Genomic DNA, 16,021 nt, shown 5'->3' with positions numbered 1-16,021 from the left:
TAAATTATAATAAAATATTTTTAATTTAACTAAATTACCTTTTATTTCACTTAATTTAAAAAGAGAAAAAATGTGATAAGATGAGTTTTAAAATATTATAAAATAATTATTATATTAATAGAGATAAGGGTAAAATTAAAAAAATTTAATTAATATTTTTTAATTATTTCAAAATGATAAATAATTTTAGATAAAATAATTTCTAAAAATCATCAAATAAGAGCGGATAAACATAATAAAATTTTAAAAATTAATTGATTTTTATAAATAATAAAATTATTTATAAACATAAAATTTATGATTAAGTATTAAAACATTTTAAATATTGAATGAAATAATTGAGTTATTTATATTTACAGTAAAAAATTATTTTTTTATCTTTATTTATTGTATTTGAGATTTTTTATTCAAAATTATTTATCGCATTTAGAAAATTAGAGTGTATTAATTTTTTTTCAATTTTATTCTTTATTTAAAAGATAATTTAATCAATTAATAGTATATTTTTATAAAAATAAGATTATCCAATTATTTTTTTAATTACCATATAAAACCAAAATATGATAAAGAAAAATGAAAAATGAATATTTATTATAAATATATTTACTCAAAGTTAAATATAATTTTATTATTATTATTTTCTATTATGATTTTTATAACACATTATAGAAAAATTAAAGTGAAATATATTTTAAAATAAGTTACATCTTTAATGATCTTTTGACATAATAATAACTACTATTAATAAAATTTTATTAAATAATCAACAAATATGAGGAATTAACTATCGACCACCAGTAACAATAATCAACTATTAAGGATTAATGATCACTATAATTTTATATAGAAAAACATATTTCAACAGTGTTAATTAGTGAAAATAATTGAAATTAAAATTAACTTAAACAGTAGAATAAATAATCCCTTAATTATTTGCAATTAAAAAGAAGTGTTGAATCAAAAGTAGTTATAATTTATATGTATTTAGGTCATGTCTATATGTTATAATATGAACAGAATAAGTCGAGAAGGCTTAACGTGCAGGCATTTATGTCATTATAGATGGATGCATTGTTGTTTATTATTTTATTTTTCAAAAGGGATACGCGTTCTTGACTAATCTATATAATAGCAACATCACAACTTCAATAACTCAGTTTATAAATAAGTACTTCTTAGAAGTCATTAATCAATAAAGACAACTTGTTTTTTAAAAAATGACAACTTGCTAATATATATATATATATAACTTCAAATTTAAAGTATTCTTTGGTGTATTTACATTGCTGTTGAAGACAACTTGTACTTGGTTTTAGAGAAAACTTAAATTATAAAATGGCTGGCTACATCTGAATATGTGTATGTCTCATTCATATGAGATAAATTTTATCATATAAAATATAAATAAGACCCATCTCATAATTCACGCCATAATAATATTGTAAATGACACAGTCGTAAATAAATAATATGTTAAATTAAATAATTTATTTATTAGACTAATTAATGATGCCTTGATTTAATTCCCGATTAACCTGTTTCAATCGATCCGATCCATTTTAATTTTGAAAACTATGCTCCACCCTCTTTCTCTATTCTTCTCCCCTCCCAGTTTTATTTAACAAATGTGCTTTAATGCAATAATATTCAAGAGTGCGAAGGATTTAGTCAATATTAGGTAGCCTGGCATGTGAGGAGATGGGTCCTCATGTTCAAATTGATTCACCGGTTAGATCTTGCCTTTTATTTTTTTTTAATACCTTTAAATGGGTTGGATCTTTGAAATCTTAAAATAGATTTTCGATAAAGTCTTTGCTTCTACAGAGCTTCGGATCTGCTCATCAATTTAACATTTTCTAAATCTTCAATGGCATAAAACTCTACTCTACAATAATGGATTGGAAAGGAGAATGACAGCGGATGATTTTAGATAAAAAAAAAAAAAAAATTGAAGAGAATATTTTAATTTGATTTAATTTAATTTTTATTTTCCCTAAATATATTTTAGTTTTTTATTCGGTAATTTAACCGACAATAAGGCACAAGATGCTCTCATGTAATTAGATTGAATATTAGGGCAAATTATTCTATTTTTCAAGAAATCATTTTTTTTAGTGTTGACTGTATTATTTTTTAATATTAGATGACTATTATCAATAATTTTTATTTTAATATAACTAAAAGTTCTCTCAAATACAAAAAAAATCAATTTTTAATATTTTAAAAAAATTAAAATTTATAAATATAACGTATATTATTTTTTAATGCATTTGAAATATTTTTACATATTTGATACAATATATGTACAAATTAATTTTTTATTCCTATAAAGAAATAGAGTGGGCCCAGGAGCTGCTACTTCTACGGTCAACGTCTATGTAAAATATTTACAAAAAAAAAAAGGGTTAACCGAGAACCTGAGAAGCTACTTCCTGATATTAAACCAAAGAAGAGGAGCTCCATACACACCATAATCCTCTCTCCCAAAACCAACCCCCATCAACCCAACACCCACACGCCCCCCGCCGCCGCGCCGCTTCTCTCTCTATAGAACTGTAACTTGCAAGAAACCTCTCTTATACGATGTTGCCACCCACTTCTGTTGTAGCGGTCTTGGTATAGCAAAACTGGAGTGACTACTGCAAGTTTAAATCGATGGCCACTCAGGCACCTAACGGATCAAAGGGTACAATTGGGCTGAGTAAGTATACTTATAAAGAGCTAGCAAAAGCAACTGGCAAGTTCTCCAACCAGTTCCACCTTGGCGAGGGTGGTTTTGGTCAAGTCTTTTGGGCTTTCCTAGACGATGAAATCCGTGCTATCAAGAAACTAAGGTATCTTCCCGATGTACAGAAAGAAGAATTGGAGCACGAGATCAGGGTCATTAGCAGTGTCAGTCACAAAAATCTTGTTAAACTGGTTGGATACTGCATTGACGGAGCCAATGGATTGCTTGTTTTAGAGTATCTTCCCAATGGGTCCTTGAAGTCTCATTTACATGGTGAATCTTTTTTCCTGTCGTAAGTTTTCATTTACACAAATAACAAATATGATATTGAAATTAAAACTAACCATTAAGAATCGCGTGGTATCATAGGAAAAAACATTTTAGATTGGTCAAAAAGAATCGATATCGCCAAAGGCTGTGCTCTTGGATTAGAATATCTGCACAATCACTGTGAGTAATTGATATAATATCTCCTGCTTGCTAAATGTTAGGATTTTCAGCTATTGAGATTTTATCTAGCTATTTTCTCATTTCTTTTTAAAGTTTTTTAACTTCACTGTACATATATATGTTTTTCAGGCGAACCCCCATCATACACCAAGATATCAAATCAGATAATATTCTTCTTAATAAAAATTTTAAACCAAAGGTAAGATAATTTAATAGCATATAAAAGTTTCAATTAATATGATTAAACTCAACATAGTGGAACCCTGAGTTTAATGCCATAATTTTCTTTTGAGTAAACTCATTAATTTCATAGTTGGATTCACTATGGTTGCCAACTTTTATTATTATTATTATTATTATTATTTTGCTTTTTGGCTGAATGGTGTGAACTCATTACTTACATAACTGCCAACTCTATTATTTTTGGTTGTCTATGATATTAAATCACATAGAACAGTGAATCTACTAATGTACTTAGTTCATTTTATTCAGCTTGCAGATTTCGGACTTGCCTTGTACTTTCCGGATAGTATTACTCATCTTTCTAGAACGATTAAAGGGACTGAAGTGTAAGATACAATTTTCTTGTTATTTCTTAATTGCATTGCTATGATGGTCCATTTTTTAGGCACCATTGTGGTCTATATTTGGAATATTAGAAACATAACATAAAATAAAATGAAAATAGAGACAACTCAGTTTTTAGGTTTCTCTGATGAAGATTTTTATTTTTTAGAAAAAAAATTCTTAAGTTTAATTTTCATTGTGTTTTTTTTTAAATTGCAGTTATATGGATCCAGAATATTCTGGAAAGGTTTCTACTAAGTCAGATGTCTACTCTTTCGGTGTGGTACTTCTAGAGTTGATTACGGGGAGAGAACCTTTACATGAAGGCGTTAAAATCGTTGATTGGGTATGATAAGTAGCAAATAAAATATATATAATTTATATAAGAAGACAAAACTAATGGTCTTAACTCTAATGCAAATTTCAGATTACTACCTTTAGCCTAAAATATATAAACCCTTAACATTTTCATATCCCACCGACGTGGGGTGTGAGATCGGCCCTGCACTAAAGCATGATATAAAAGCGAAAGAGAAAGACGATAATGAATTTAGCCATTAAAGAAAAAATTATTTCGCTTTAATTCTACCTTGTCAACAAAAATATACGGGATAGACTTTTGATAAATTATTTTAGACGTTATTCGTAAGATTAGTATACGTCTGGAAATATGGTTGAAAATTAAAGCTTAATTTTGATGATGAAAAAGAAAATAATGAATTTCTTTTCCTTTTTATCACAATCCTGCAGGCAAAGACTCGAATTACGCAGGCTTTGAAAGGAGATTATAAGGACTTTGTTGATGTCAGATTGCAAAAGTATGATAAAGGAGAAATGGAAAAAATAATATATTGTGCCAAAGGTTGTGTATATAACCCACCAGAGTTTCGTCCATCAATGAGAGAGGTAAAACATCAACAATTAATTGGCTATATTTTGTTATTAATGTCTGTCAAAGATAGTATTCAAAAATTGAGACCTACATATATAGTTGGCTCATAATCTTTTTACCATTGCTATGCCATGTAGATTGTTCGATTTCTTGAAGGAGCTAAGCTTGAAAAGAATTTATGGATTGAGAAGATTGATAACGAAATGCGACGCAGTACTATAAATAGAGGTCCATTTTATGTCAACTATGACATACTTTTCAAAATCTTAATTCTCTGTCTTTACTCAACTAAAATTGAGTGCAGATAAAAAAAAAAAAAGTTACACATTAAAATTAATTATCTTAATTTTTATTTTTTAAAAAATTTCCTTTTCCTTCATTTATCCAAAAAAAAAAAAAAAAACTAATGTTGATTTCGCCAACATTATTGCAGATGCTTCATCGAGTGGCATTGAGAGGCTCGAAATTCACAAGCCGGAAATATTTACTTATGAACAACTAACAAAGGCGACTGAAGGTTTCTCCATGAAAAACCTTCTTGGCAAGGGTAGTTTAGGTCAAGTTTATAAGGGATACCTAATCAATCATGAGGTGACAGTCAAGAAATTTTCACATATGCCTCGAAAGCAAGAAGATGCGTTCGAGAAAATGAAAGCCATTTGTAGTAGCGTCCATCACAACAATCTTGTTAAGCTGATTGGATACTGCGATGAAGGAGGCAATAAACTACTTGTTTTTGAGTTCGTTTCAGAGGACAAATCCTTGAGATCTCATTTACATGGTATGCTCTTTATCTTAACTTACTAAAGTTTCCACATTGGTGAACCAATGGTAAAGCCCACATTTAAGGTATTAGGTTTCAAGGTCGTCCTAGTTAACCTGAGAAATTACTCAATACAACTATTGTATTTACAACAGTTTTATTATAGCTACTGATTAAGGCGAGTCCCATCATAACCAACGATCAAAATCTGTCCGTTATACACACAATGGTCATATGTTAAAATTTCACCATTAACTCACCTTATATATTCTATCCATTTTCGATTATTTAGCTTGCATATTTTACTTTATTTTGCATCCACATTTGCTATACCAACAATATCAATAAGTGCTGGTAAATAAGCTGTTATAGATTTTATGGTCTTAATTACCAACATGGATAACAAAGCAGGAAATGCGAGATCAACGGTGGATTGGCCAACCAGAATGGAGATCGCCTTAGGCATTGCAAAAGGATTGGTAGATCTACATGAACAATGTGAGTATTTGCAGGGGATTATCGAAATAGTCTCCAAATTTTTAGGAGAAGATGAAAATTGTTGCTATTAATTGTCCTGTATCAATTGTATTCAATTTTATTCCTTGTCAATGGAGATGATTATTGTCTTCATTAATGGATACAATAGTCATCCATTAATTATATTATTCAATAGATCGGATGATTATAGCCCCTTTGTCTGTGGCTTCTTTATTTTGTTGTTGTTGGTCCACTTTTTTATTAGTCTGCAGGCTTTTTTGCTGGTACCCTATTTTCTTGTTTATTTTGGTCCGTTCTGCTGTTGGCTTTTGGTGTTCTTGTTGCTTTGTATCACCTTTGCATCTTTAAGTTGATTTTTTAGGAGAAACCTATTGCCCGGGTTTAACTGAGAGATTCCTGACCTCTTTATTAATAAAATCAATTGCTTAAAAAAAAAAACTTGCATTAATTAAATACGCTAATATATTTTACACAAGTTTATCATTCACAAAATATAATCTTAGTGGTTTTAAACCTTGCAACAAACCCTCGACTTGTTTATAGGTTAAAGGTGTATATATCTGAGTCACTTTCCATTTTTGTGATGTCTGTATTTTCAGATAAACGTTGGAACATATACGAGCATTTCAAGGATGATAGTATCTTTCTTGACGGAAATTTTCAATTAAAGGTGATTATTACGGATTAAATAGTTCTATATATATGATCAAATATCATTTTGTCTTTGGTGCCGAATAGATGATGTTGAATGTGCCAGTAAATTTGTGTTTGATGTTAAACTATTAATTGAACGATTTAATAAATCTACCTGGATCAATTTGTGCAGTTTGCAGAGTATGGACGTGCCAAGTTTCTCTCAACATATGTTGGGTAAAAAAGAAAACTCTATTTTGTTGCTTGAGCTAAATTATATAAGCTATTAATTGCAGTCTGCTATGTTGTATACTTCTGGCGTATTAGAATTTTTTTTTTTTTTTTTTTTTTTATAAAAAGAAAGAAAAGCATCTTATTGTCATTATTTTTTTTCACTTTTAATTAGTTAGAGGTGACCAATTTGTTTTGTCTATATGATTCATGATTTCAAATCTACTTCACGTGACCCATTTGCCACCCCTACCTTTAGAGAATATTTGTTGAACCATTTTTATTGTTGGAAATATAAAATTTAAATATCAATGAATATAGATTTATGTGCTTGAGTTAATGCGTGAAGAGTGTAATTGGTGTTTTATATCATATGAAAATTCATATAATTACTACTATATTTGTTTGCTAGAGTTAGCTATCTATATTTGCAAGAGTGGACTTGATTTTATAATATTACAAGTGTGGTTTATACCGCGAGACTTGTGTGGAGCTCCCTTGCCTAAGATGTCTTCTGCGGGTACCATGCATTCGGCAAACTCCTTCGCATGTTGTTTGGCTAAATCTGGTGCATCTAGAGAGGATGAGTTTACTGTTTTTCTTTAATTCCTGAATAGTATTAATCTGATTAGTGCTCTGTTTCACAAGAAGGATGTAGCTCCTTGGAAGGTTTTGCTACTCTTCCTCTGTCTTCACTCTGTCCCTCTTCTTTCTTTTCAAATTCTTTTTATCATGATTTGGCTTTTGCATGACTTACGCTGCGTTGTTTTACTTAGCATTCATCAGCTAAGTTGGTTCTCTCGAAGAAACCTATTGACTGGATTAGCGAGGTGGTTGCTTGCCAAGTTTTTTTTTTTTTTAGCTTTCATTATTAATAAAATTTATCCGCTTATATATAAAAAAAGTGTGGTTTATGTTCTCTTTCTCTTCCCTGTAATTCCTTATTTGATAGTATGCTCCTTTATTTCTTTTTCCTTTTGAGTGTTTCGCGTTCACCTCAGTTCCAATAATTCTCATATCTTAGCTCTTTTTCCATCTTCGACTGCAGTTTTACGCCTTCTACATATGCCAAGACCGATGTTTATTTCTTTGGTGCAATTCTTTTGGAGCTAATCACTGGAAAGCAACCTAATGATGACATTAGCATAGTTGAATGGGTACGTACTTCTTTCTTAATTTCATAATTTCTCTCGAGCTTTTTATGCTCAATTTCGTGCTGTTTAATAATAGTTTTGAACATTTTCTCTCTTTACCTTCAAAGAAAAACAGTCTATAAACTGCAGCATAATCCTACATAAAAATCTTAGTCATTTGATCCATCCACAGCTAAGTAATACAAGCTAGAGAGGGATACATAACTAAAGCCTTTTAGTGGCATGGTTCTCAGCGAGCTAATTCATAATTTATTTAAAAAATTAATATTTAGCGATAAATTGTAGTTTGTCATTGAAACTCTTGACACTAAAGTATCATAGTGATGAATTATTGCTAATCAATGTGATTAGCGACAATATTTTGACTCCTTGTTGAAAATTTTTTTTTTTATAAGTGGTAAAAAGACTTGAAGGAGTTAATTATGATATTAATATATATCTTACTTAGTGCAATGACATTCTTAATTTTTTTTTTTACTTTTTTATTTAGCTTTAATTGTAAAAAAAGTTATTTTTTAGTTTTTAAAATCATGTCTCATTCTTTTAATTATGATAATTTTGTGCTTATATTCTAATTTTAAAGAATAGTGGTAAATTTGTTTAATGATGAAAATTGAAGTTCCTAAGCCTTTTATTTATAAAGAAGGAATGTAAAATTTAAACTTGAAACCTCAGTCCAAGTAAACTAAACATACTTATCAACTTATCATCAAATCCAGTTTACGAGTGATTGATTTTATTCTTAATATATCCGATTGATGTCATATAATTTTACAAAAGCTAAAGCTGAATTGATTTGGGAAAAATAACAAATGCTTTATTTGATTAATATTTAGGCGGAATCTGTGCCCGGAGATCGTTTGCTGCATGGCGAGTATGATTTTGTTGACAAGAAATTGCAGAACAATTTTGATGAAAATAAAATGATTCGAATGATTAAATGCGCTTTAGCCTGTGTACGTCGTTTCCCTCAAGAGCGACCACAAATGAGTCGGGTAATTCGATTAAGAGATTTATATATAATTTATTTTATGTAATTTTTAATTCTCTCTTTTTTATATTTAAAATAATAAAAATGTTTAATATATAGTTAATTAGTTTATTTATTATTGTTATTATTATTATTATTATTATTATCAAATTCTCAACTACTAGATAAGCCTTTTCTTTTCATTTCTTTGCAAAGCAGGTGGTGGAAGTTTTAGCAGGGAACATTAATCCAGAATATCTCTAGAGTGGAGAACAACAATTTATAAAAAAATAAAGTACGTAAATCAAACTCTGAATTTTCAGTCTTTTCGTTGTATTGTTTAAGGTTATCTATAGGAATTATATAAGCTTCTCATCAACAAATCACTTTCACTGCAGTATGTACTTATAGTTATCTTCTGATGGTCCCTTTAAATCAAAGACATACCGTTGCGGGAGCCTTCTTCCTCATTTACCTTAAAATAGAATATAGAGAACTCTTCTTTGGATTCAGGGTTGAGTGATATTGGTGAGATTTTGAGAAACTCTTTTGCTGATAAACTTATTTGTTTCTTGTCCATTGTTTTTTTAACTGCAACTCGCACTTTGTCTACAATACCATGGACATCACGTGCTTTTTTTTTTTTTTTTTTTTAACTGCAACTCGCATTACAAGGTGTCCAATGCTAAAGAAAGACTTGGATAGATTCTTGCCAAAAAGAAAAAAACAAGTAATAGGAAGAATGATTCAATGTATCCAATCCAATGGTCTTTTTTTATTGCTAAGTTAGCCTCGAGCTCTACTTAAAGAAATCGTATTTAGGAGACTTGACTACTAGAACACAAGAAACAGCCAAGATCACATCTAACGAACCTGATTCAAATTCAACCTTTAATTATTAATGAATCTGATGGACTTTTTATTAATTTTTAACATGATCATCCAAAACATCTTGTTAGGCTGATTTAAAATTCTTATGAGATTTAATTTGGAATAAATTTTTTTTCTAATTTAAATGTGAGAAATATTTCACAATTGGATTGAAGATTATTTTCTATTCACAGTAGAGCTCATATTTTAATGTCATTCCTATTTAATTGAGATTTCTATTGAAATTAAGATTGAAAGGAGTCACATTATAAATAAAAACATTGTAAAAGATATTATTTGACTTTGTTTATGTGCCCCAAAAATGCATAGAGAATAAAAAGAAGACTCTTTTCATTAAAACCTATGGAGAGATTACAACGGATGTAGTGAAGACGCCCTTAATAGTGTGTCGTAAAATTAAAAATTATAGTAGTAAATCTATTATTTATGTGCAGAGAAGAATGAAAGTGGTAAATTAATATATATTTTTTATGTAATTAGTAGTGTGATTTTTCTTAAATGTAATGGTTTTGATAGGTAATTATAAAACTTTAAGCTTATTGATGTTATGCTATGTTCTTTTTTTTTTTTCAAGTGGTTATGCTAGATGGTATATCTGCAAAAATAATTCATATTGAAAGGATAAATCACATAAATTTTATATTGTATTTGTTTATTTTTATTTGTTGTGGATTATGCAGCTTCTACATTCACGACGCATCTCCTATAATATTTTTGTATTTTCACTTTCTAGTCTGTTATGAATTTTTCCTCAATAGACTAAATTTATATTTTAATTACCCTTTTATTTGAAAATTAGAATTTTATAAGAATTTAATTCAATTAATTTTTTCAAGTCAATTTTCATATTTAGAATGAAAAAGATTTTAATTTTTCTAATTTAATAAAAAATCATCAACAATTACAAATATGTGTGCATTGCCTCCTAGACTATTAAGTGTGATTGGACCAAAAAGACCAAGATGCAATAACTCCAATGGTCTAGATGATGCATACATTTTGCATAGTCATTTAGGTCTAATTTTATAACCCTTTTTATTTGATTATTAGTCATTTTTAGCTAATTTCATTAGTTAATTAGTTAGTTTTTTATAGTTGTCAATTTTGCATTAATTTGTAATTTTTACTTTGTTTTGTAGGAAAAATGGTGTTTTTGAAGGACTGAAGAGAATTTTGCCATTGAGGAGTGTCTTCTACAGCCAAAGATGCCAAAAACAAGTTTTCAAGCTGAAATATGCATTGACCAAACTGTGCATAACTTGCCGCATAAGCTATGCAAATCTGCATAAGGAGAAAGATCACTATTCGTAACCAATAAATGTGCATAAGGAGATCGCATAGCTTATGCACATTCTCGCCTCCTTATGCACATTCACGAAATTGTGCATAACCTATGCACTAAGTCATGCAATGCATAAGTGACCTGTAATCAGTAAAATCAGATAAGGGATCGCATAACTTATGCAGTCCACTTATGCAGTCCCATGAAGAGTTCATTAATGAGCTGGCAGGAGATTCCCTCAAATAATTCCTCCTAGAACATACCATTTTAGGGCTCCATGTCAGAAAAATGCTATAAATAGTCTCATTTTCCCATTTTAGAAGAGGAGACAAAGAGCAGAAAAGGAAAGGAGGGGCTGAGCAGAATTTGAAGAGTCACCTTCACCTTTCACACCATTTTCAACCAAGATTTGCAGATTTCTTTCTTTCCTTACACTTTTCTACATTTCTACTGTTTAATTTCTTACTTCTTAGCTTGGATTAAAGCTTTATTTCCATTTAAACTCATCATATCTTGTAAGCATTATGGATAGTGAGTAGTTTACTTTTGATTCTGGAGTAAGGGTTGTAATATTTGAGATATTTTGTGGATTTTGATTGGGTAATCCATATTTTGTGGTCTTGATGAGTTTTATTCATTTCTTGTGTGCTTAATGACATGCTTAGTGTAGGATCCCATTAAGTGATGTTCTTAATCCATGGTTGAAGCACCGAAAGGAGAAGGCCTTGTGATAGATAATCAAGAAATTGGACTTAATTAACTTAGGCCTAGAAATAGGCTAAGGATTAAGAGGATTCACAGATTAATTAAAGAACTTAATGGGTCTTAATTAATTCTAACTCCACGAAAGTAGGATTAGTTTGATTAAGGCACTCTTTGTCTCACTCGAAAGGGAATTCAAAGGATTTAAGAATTAATCTCCTTAAAACCCATAAGTTTTATAAAATTGGATAACCGATTTAAATCCCAAAATAGCTCGAATATGAAATCCCGAACTCCGGAATCACCTTTTTACCATTGTTAATTTTCAATTGAATTTAATTGCTTGCCATTTTCAATATTGCCATATTTGAACTTGCTTATTTCAATTTGATGCAATTTTAGCTTAATGCAATACATTGTTGAATAGAATATTGATTTTGCACATATAGATTTCACGCTCCATTACTCATCAATTCACTTCTTTAATTTCATAGATACTTCGATTTAGTCAACTTTTATATCAAAAATTCAATCATTAACACAACTCCTCGTGGGATCGATATCTTTTCTATACTACTTGTACGACCCGTGCACTTGCGGTAGGGACGCATCAAGTTTTTGGCGCCGTTGCCGGGGAATTGTTTGTTTAAGATTGAATTCTTGATTATTTTAGTTGTTTTTAGTTTTATCTTTGTTATCTTTTCATTTTGTGTTTGTTTGTTCTTTTTCAGGTACTTTTAACCTTTTATGAGAAGAGCTAGAAGCACAAGTGACACATCCTTATTGTTCAATCCTGAAATTGAGAAATTTTGTAAAGCCAACAAGAAAGAAACCAGAAGAAGGAAAGAAGCTTTGAGAGAAACCGAAATTGAAGCAGACATGGCTGATGAAAGAATTAGAATTGGTGTTGGTAATGTTGGAAATGGTCAAAACAATGAAAATGAAGCCCAAGGGGAAGAAGTTGTTAATGCAAACGTGCCTAGGGGAAGTATGATGGATCATGCTTTTCCTCATTTTGATGACTTAAGAGAAAGCATAGCAAGACCAAGGATTGATGCAAATAGTTACAAGATGGATTTTGGAGTTCTTCAAATGATTCAAAATTCTCAATTTGGGGGACATCCTTCTGAAAATCCACACACACATCTGAAGAAGTTTGCTATGATCTGTGACATGCAAAAACAACCTGGAGTGTCTGACGATGCAGCAAGATTGAAGCTATTCCCATTCTCTTTGAAAGATAGAGAATTGGATTGGCTTGATTCTTTACCTCACAACTCCATTACAAATTGGGAGCAACTCACTGATGCATTTCTTGCACAATATTTTCCACCTGGAAAAACTCAAGAGTTGAGGAATCAAATGACAGCTTTCAGACCAAGAGAAGATGAAACTCTATATGAGACATGGATGAGATGGAAGGAATTAGAGAGATTATGCCCACATCATGCCATTCCGAAATGGATGATAAATCAGAATTTCTACACAAATGTTACTCCTGCAATTAGAGGGATTATTGATGCTCAAACAGGAGGAGAATTTATTATTAAGCATGAAGATGAAGCTTATGAGCTATTGGAGAAAATTGCAAAGAATACTCATCTTTGGAGTAGTCCAAGAGGACCAGCTCTAACTCAGAAAAGGCAAGCTGCTGGAATGTATGATCTTGATCCATTCAACATGATTAATGCAAAGTTTGATGCACTTACAAATGTCCTTGCTAAGAAGATGGAAGACTTGAGTATGTTGGTTAGTTCATCATCATCAGCTGGAAGTTCACAACAAGTGGCTTATGCAGAGGAAATTACCAGCTGTAGAGTAGACTATGGAGAACAAGCAGCATATGTTGGTAATTATGGAAACAAGCAAATGGGGAATCCTTATTCTCAAACTTACAATCCAAATTGGAGGAATCATCCCAACTTTTCATGGGGAAATCAGCAAAGTCAAGTTCCAAATCAGAATTTTCAACCACAACAGCAAAGTCAAGTTCCATATCAGCAGAATAGGCAACCATTGCCTAATTTTTAGCAGAAAAATATGAACCCTCCATCAAAACAGCAAGAACGAAATTCCACCACTGAAGCTTTATTGCAACAGATTCTTGCCAACCAAAACAAGCATGATGAGGAGATGAGAGAGATGAAAGCAAGGCTGGAACAGATGCAAACACACATGTATCGCCGGAAAACCAGATTGCACAACAAGCATCCTCCTCAAGTGCCAAATCTTTTGGAAAGCTTCCAAGTCAACCAGAAAATCCAAGAGAGCAGTGTCAAGCTATTACTTTAAAAAGTGGAAAAGTTATAAATGATGAGAAGAGTGAAAACAGTGAGAAGAGAGAAAATGAGAAAGAAACTGTTGAGAGTGAAAAACAAGAGAGTGCAGAAAAATGTAAAGAGAAAATTGAAGAGAAGGAAGAGAAATATATACCTCCTGAACCCTACAAGCCACAGCTTCCCTTTCCACAAAGATTTCACAAAGCCAAGCTTGATAGGCAATTTGGGAAGTTCTTAGAAGTTTTGAAGAAACTTTACATAAATGTGCCGTTTGTTGATGCTCTTTCACAAATGCCCTCTTATGCAAAATTCTTGAAAGAAATTCTCTCAAACAAGAGGAAACTTGAAGATGATGAAACTGTAGCTTTGACAGAAGAATGTAGTGCTATCCTCCAAAGGAAACTTCCTCCAAAGCTTAAGGATCCAGGGAGTTTTTCAATTCCATGCCACATTGGAGAGTCTTGTTCTACAAAAGCCTTATGTGATTTAGGGGCTAGTGTTAGCCTTATGCCCCTCTCCATTTATGAGAAGCTCAACATGGGAGATCTTAAACCAACCCACATTTCTCTTCAGTTAGCTGATAGGTCAATTAAGTATCCTGAAGGGATTTTGGAGAATGTGCCTCTGAAGGTTGGGAAGTTCTACATACCTGTTAACTTTGTCATCTTGGACATGGAGGAAGATTTTAATATCCCAATTATCTTGGGAAGACCCTTTCTAGCTACAGCAGGAGCATTGATTGATGTGAAAGGAGAAAAGCTGACTCTTAGGGTTGGTGAAGAGCAATTGGTTTTCAATATTAATAACACTATGAAAAAGCATCATTCTGAAGCTGATACTTGCTTGAGAGTTGATATCATTGATGAGTTGGTTGAAGAACACTTCAGAAAGAAATATCCAGAAGATCCACTTGAAAATTGTTTGGTTCATGGAGGAGGCATAGATTATGACAACCCTCATGTAGCTGCATATGCTCAACACTTAGAGGGAAGTCCACCATTCATTTCTGCTCCAGTTTTTCAACTCACACAAAAGGAAAAAGTCGAATCTAAGCAACCATCATTCAAGGAAGAAGATGCACCTAAGGTAGAACTTAAGCAACTTCCTTCTCAGCTCAGGTATAAATTTCTTGGCACCAATAACACTTATCCAGTAATTGTAAATGCAAATTTGAGTACTTTAGAAGCTGATAAGTTGTTAAGAGTGTTGAGACAATTTAGGAAAGTTTTGGGATACACCATAGATGACATTAAGGGAATAAGCCCACATTTTTGCATGCATAGAATCATTTTGGAAGAAAATTGTAAACCATCTATTGAACATCAGAGGAGGCTGAACCCAAATATGAAAGAAGTTGTTAAAAAGGAAATTTTGAAGTTGCTTGATGCAGGGATCATATATCCCATCTCAGACAGTACTTGGGTGAGCCAAGTACATGTTGTCCCAAAAAAGGGTGGAATGATAGTTGTCAAAAATGAAAATAATGAATTAATTCCCACCAGAACAGTGACTAGTTGGCGAATGTGCATAGATTACAGAAAATTAAATGTTGCCACTAGAAAAGATCATTTTCCACTTCCCTTCATTGATCAGATGTTAGAAAGATTGGCTAGGCATTCTTATTTTTGCTATTTAGATGGATATTCAGGTTTTTTTCAAATCCCTATCCATCCAAATGATCAAGAGAAAATCACTTTTACTTGTCCATATGGAACCTTTGCTTATAGAAAGATGCCATTTGGGTTGTGTAATGCACCAGCCACTTTTCAAAGGTGCATGATGGCAATCTTCTCAGATTTCATTGAAGACATAATGGAGGTTTTTATGGACGATTTTTCTGTTTATGGATCTTCATTTGATATATGCTTGGCTAACCTTTCTAAAGTTTTGCAATGTGTGACATCGACCTTGTGTTAAACTGGGAAAAGTGTCATTTCATGGTTCAGGAAGGGATAGTGCTTGGACATTTGGTGTCTAACAGA

The 16,021-nt window shown here is 31.4% G+C and overlaps 1 protein-coding gene and 1 non-coding gene across 2 annotated transcripts; one reads left to right on the top strand and one right to left on the bottom strand.

The window, feature by feature from the left end:
* Positions 1-2,445: 2,445 nt before the first annotated feature.
* On the top strand, positions 2,446-9,355 carry LOC131181458 (proline-rich receptor-like protein kinase PERK15). The gene is made up of 15 exons (XM_058149589.1): positions 2,446-3,000; positions 3,097-3,181; positions 3,307-3,376; positions 3,670-3,746; positions 3,964-4,090; positions 4,495-4,650; positions 4,774-4,864; positions 5,070-5,417; positions 5,808-5,897; positions 6,497-6,567; positions 6,724-6,767; positions 7,810-7,918; positions 8,752-8,910; positions 9,105-9,180; positions 9,284-9,355. The coding sequence occupies exons 1-14, from the start codon at positions 2,655-2,657 to the stop codon at positions 9,147-9,149; spliced, it is 1,818 nt and encodes a 605-aa protein (XP_058005572.1). The 5' UTR covers positions 2,446-2,654; the 3' UTR covers positions 9,150-9,180; positions 9,284-9,355.
* Positions 9,356-13,106: 3,751 nt separating this feature from the next.
* Positions 13,107-13,214, bottom strand: LOC131169782 (small nucleolar RNA R71). Its single transcript, XR_009140690.1, has one exon. It is a non-coding gene; the product is annotated as a small nucleolar RNA R71 (small nucleolar RNA).
* Between the last annotated feature and the right edge of the window lie 2,807 nt (positions 13,215-16,021).

This window comes from Hevea brasiliensis, chromosome 1, assembly GCF_030052815.1.
Source record: "Hevea brasiliensis isolate MT/VB/25A 57/8 chromosome 1, ASM3005281v1, whole genome shotgun sequence".
Classification (NCBI taxonomy): Eukaryota; Viridiplantae; Streptophyta; class Magnoliopsida; order Malpighiales; family Euphorbiaceae; genus Hevea; species Hevea brasiliensis.
This window is presented reverse-complemented; position numbering and strand designations above follow the sequence as displayed.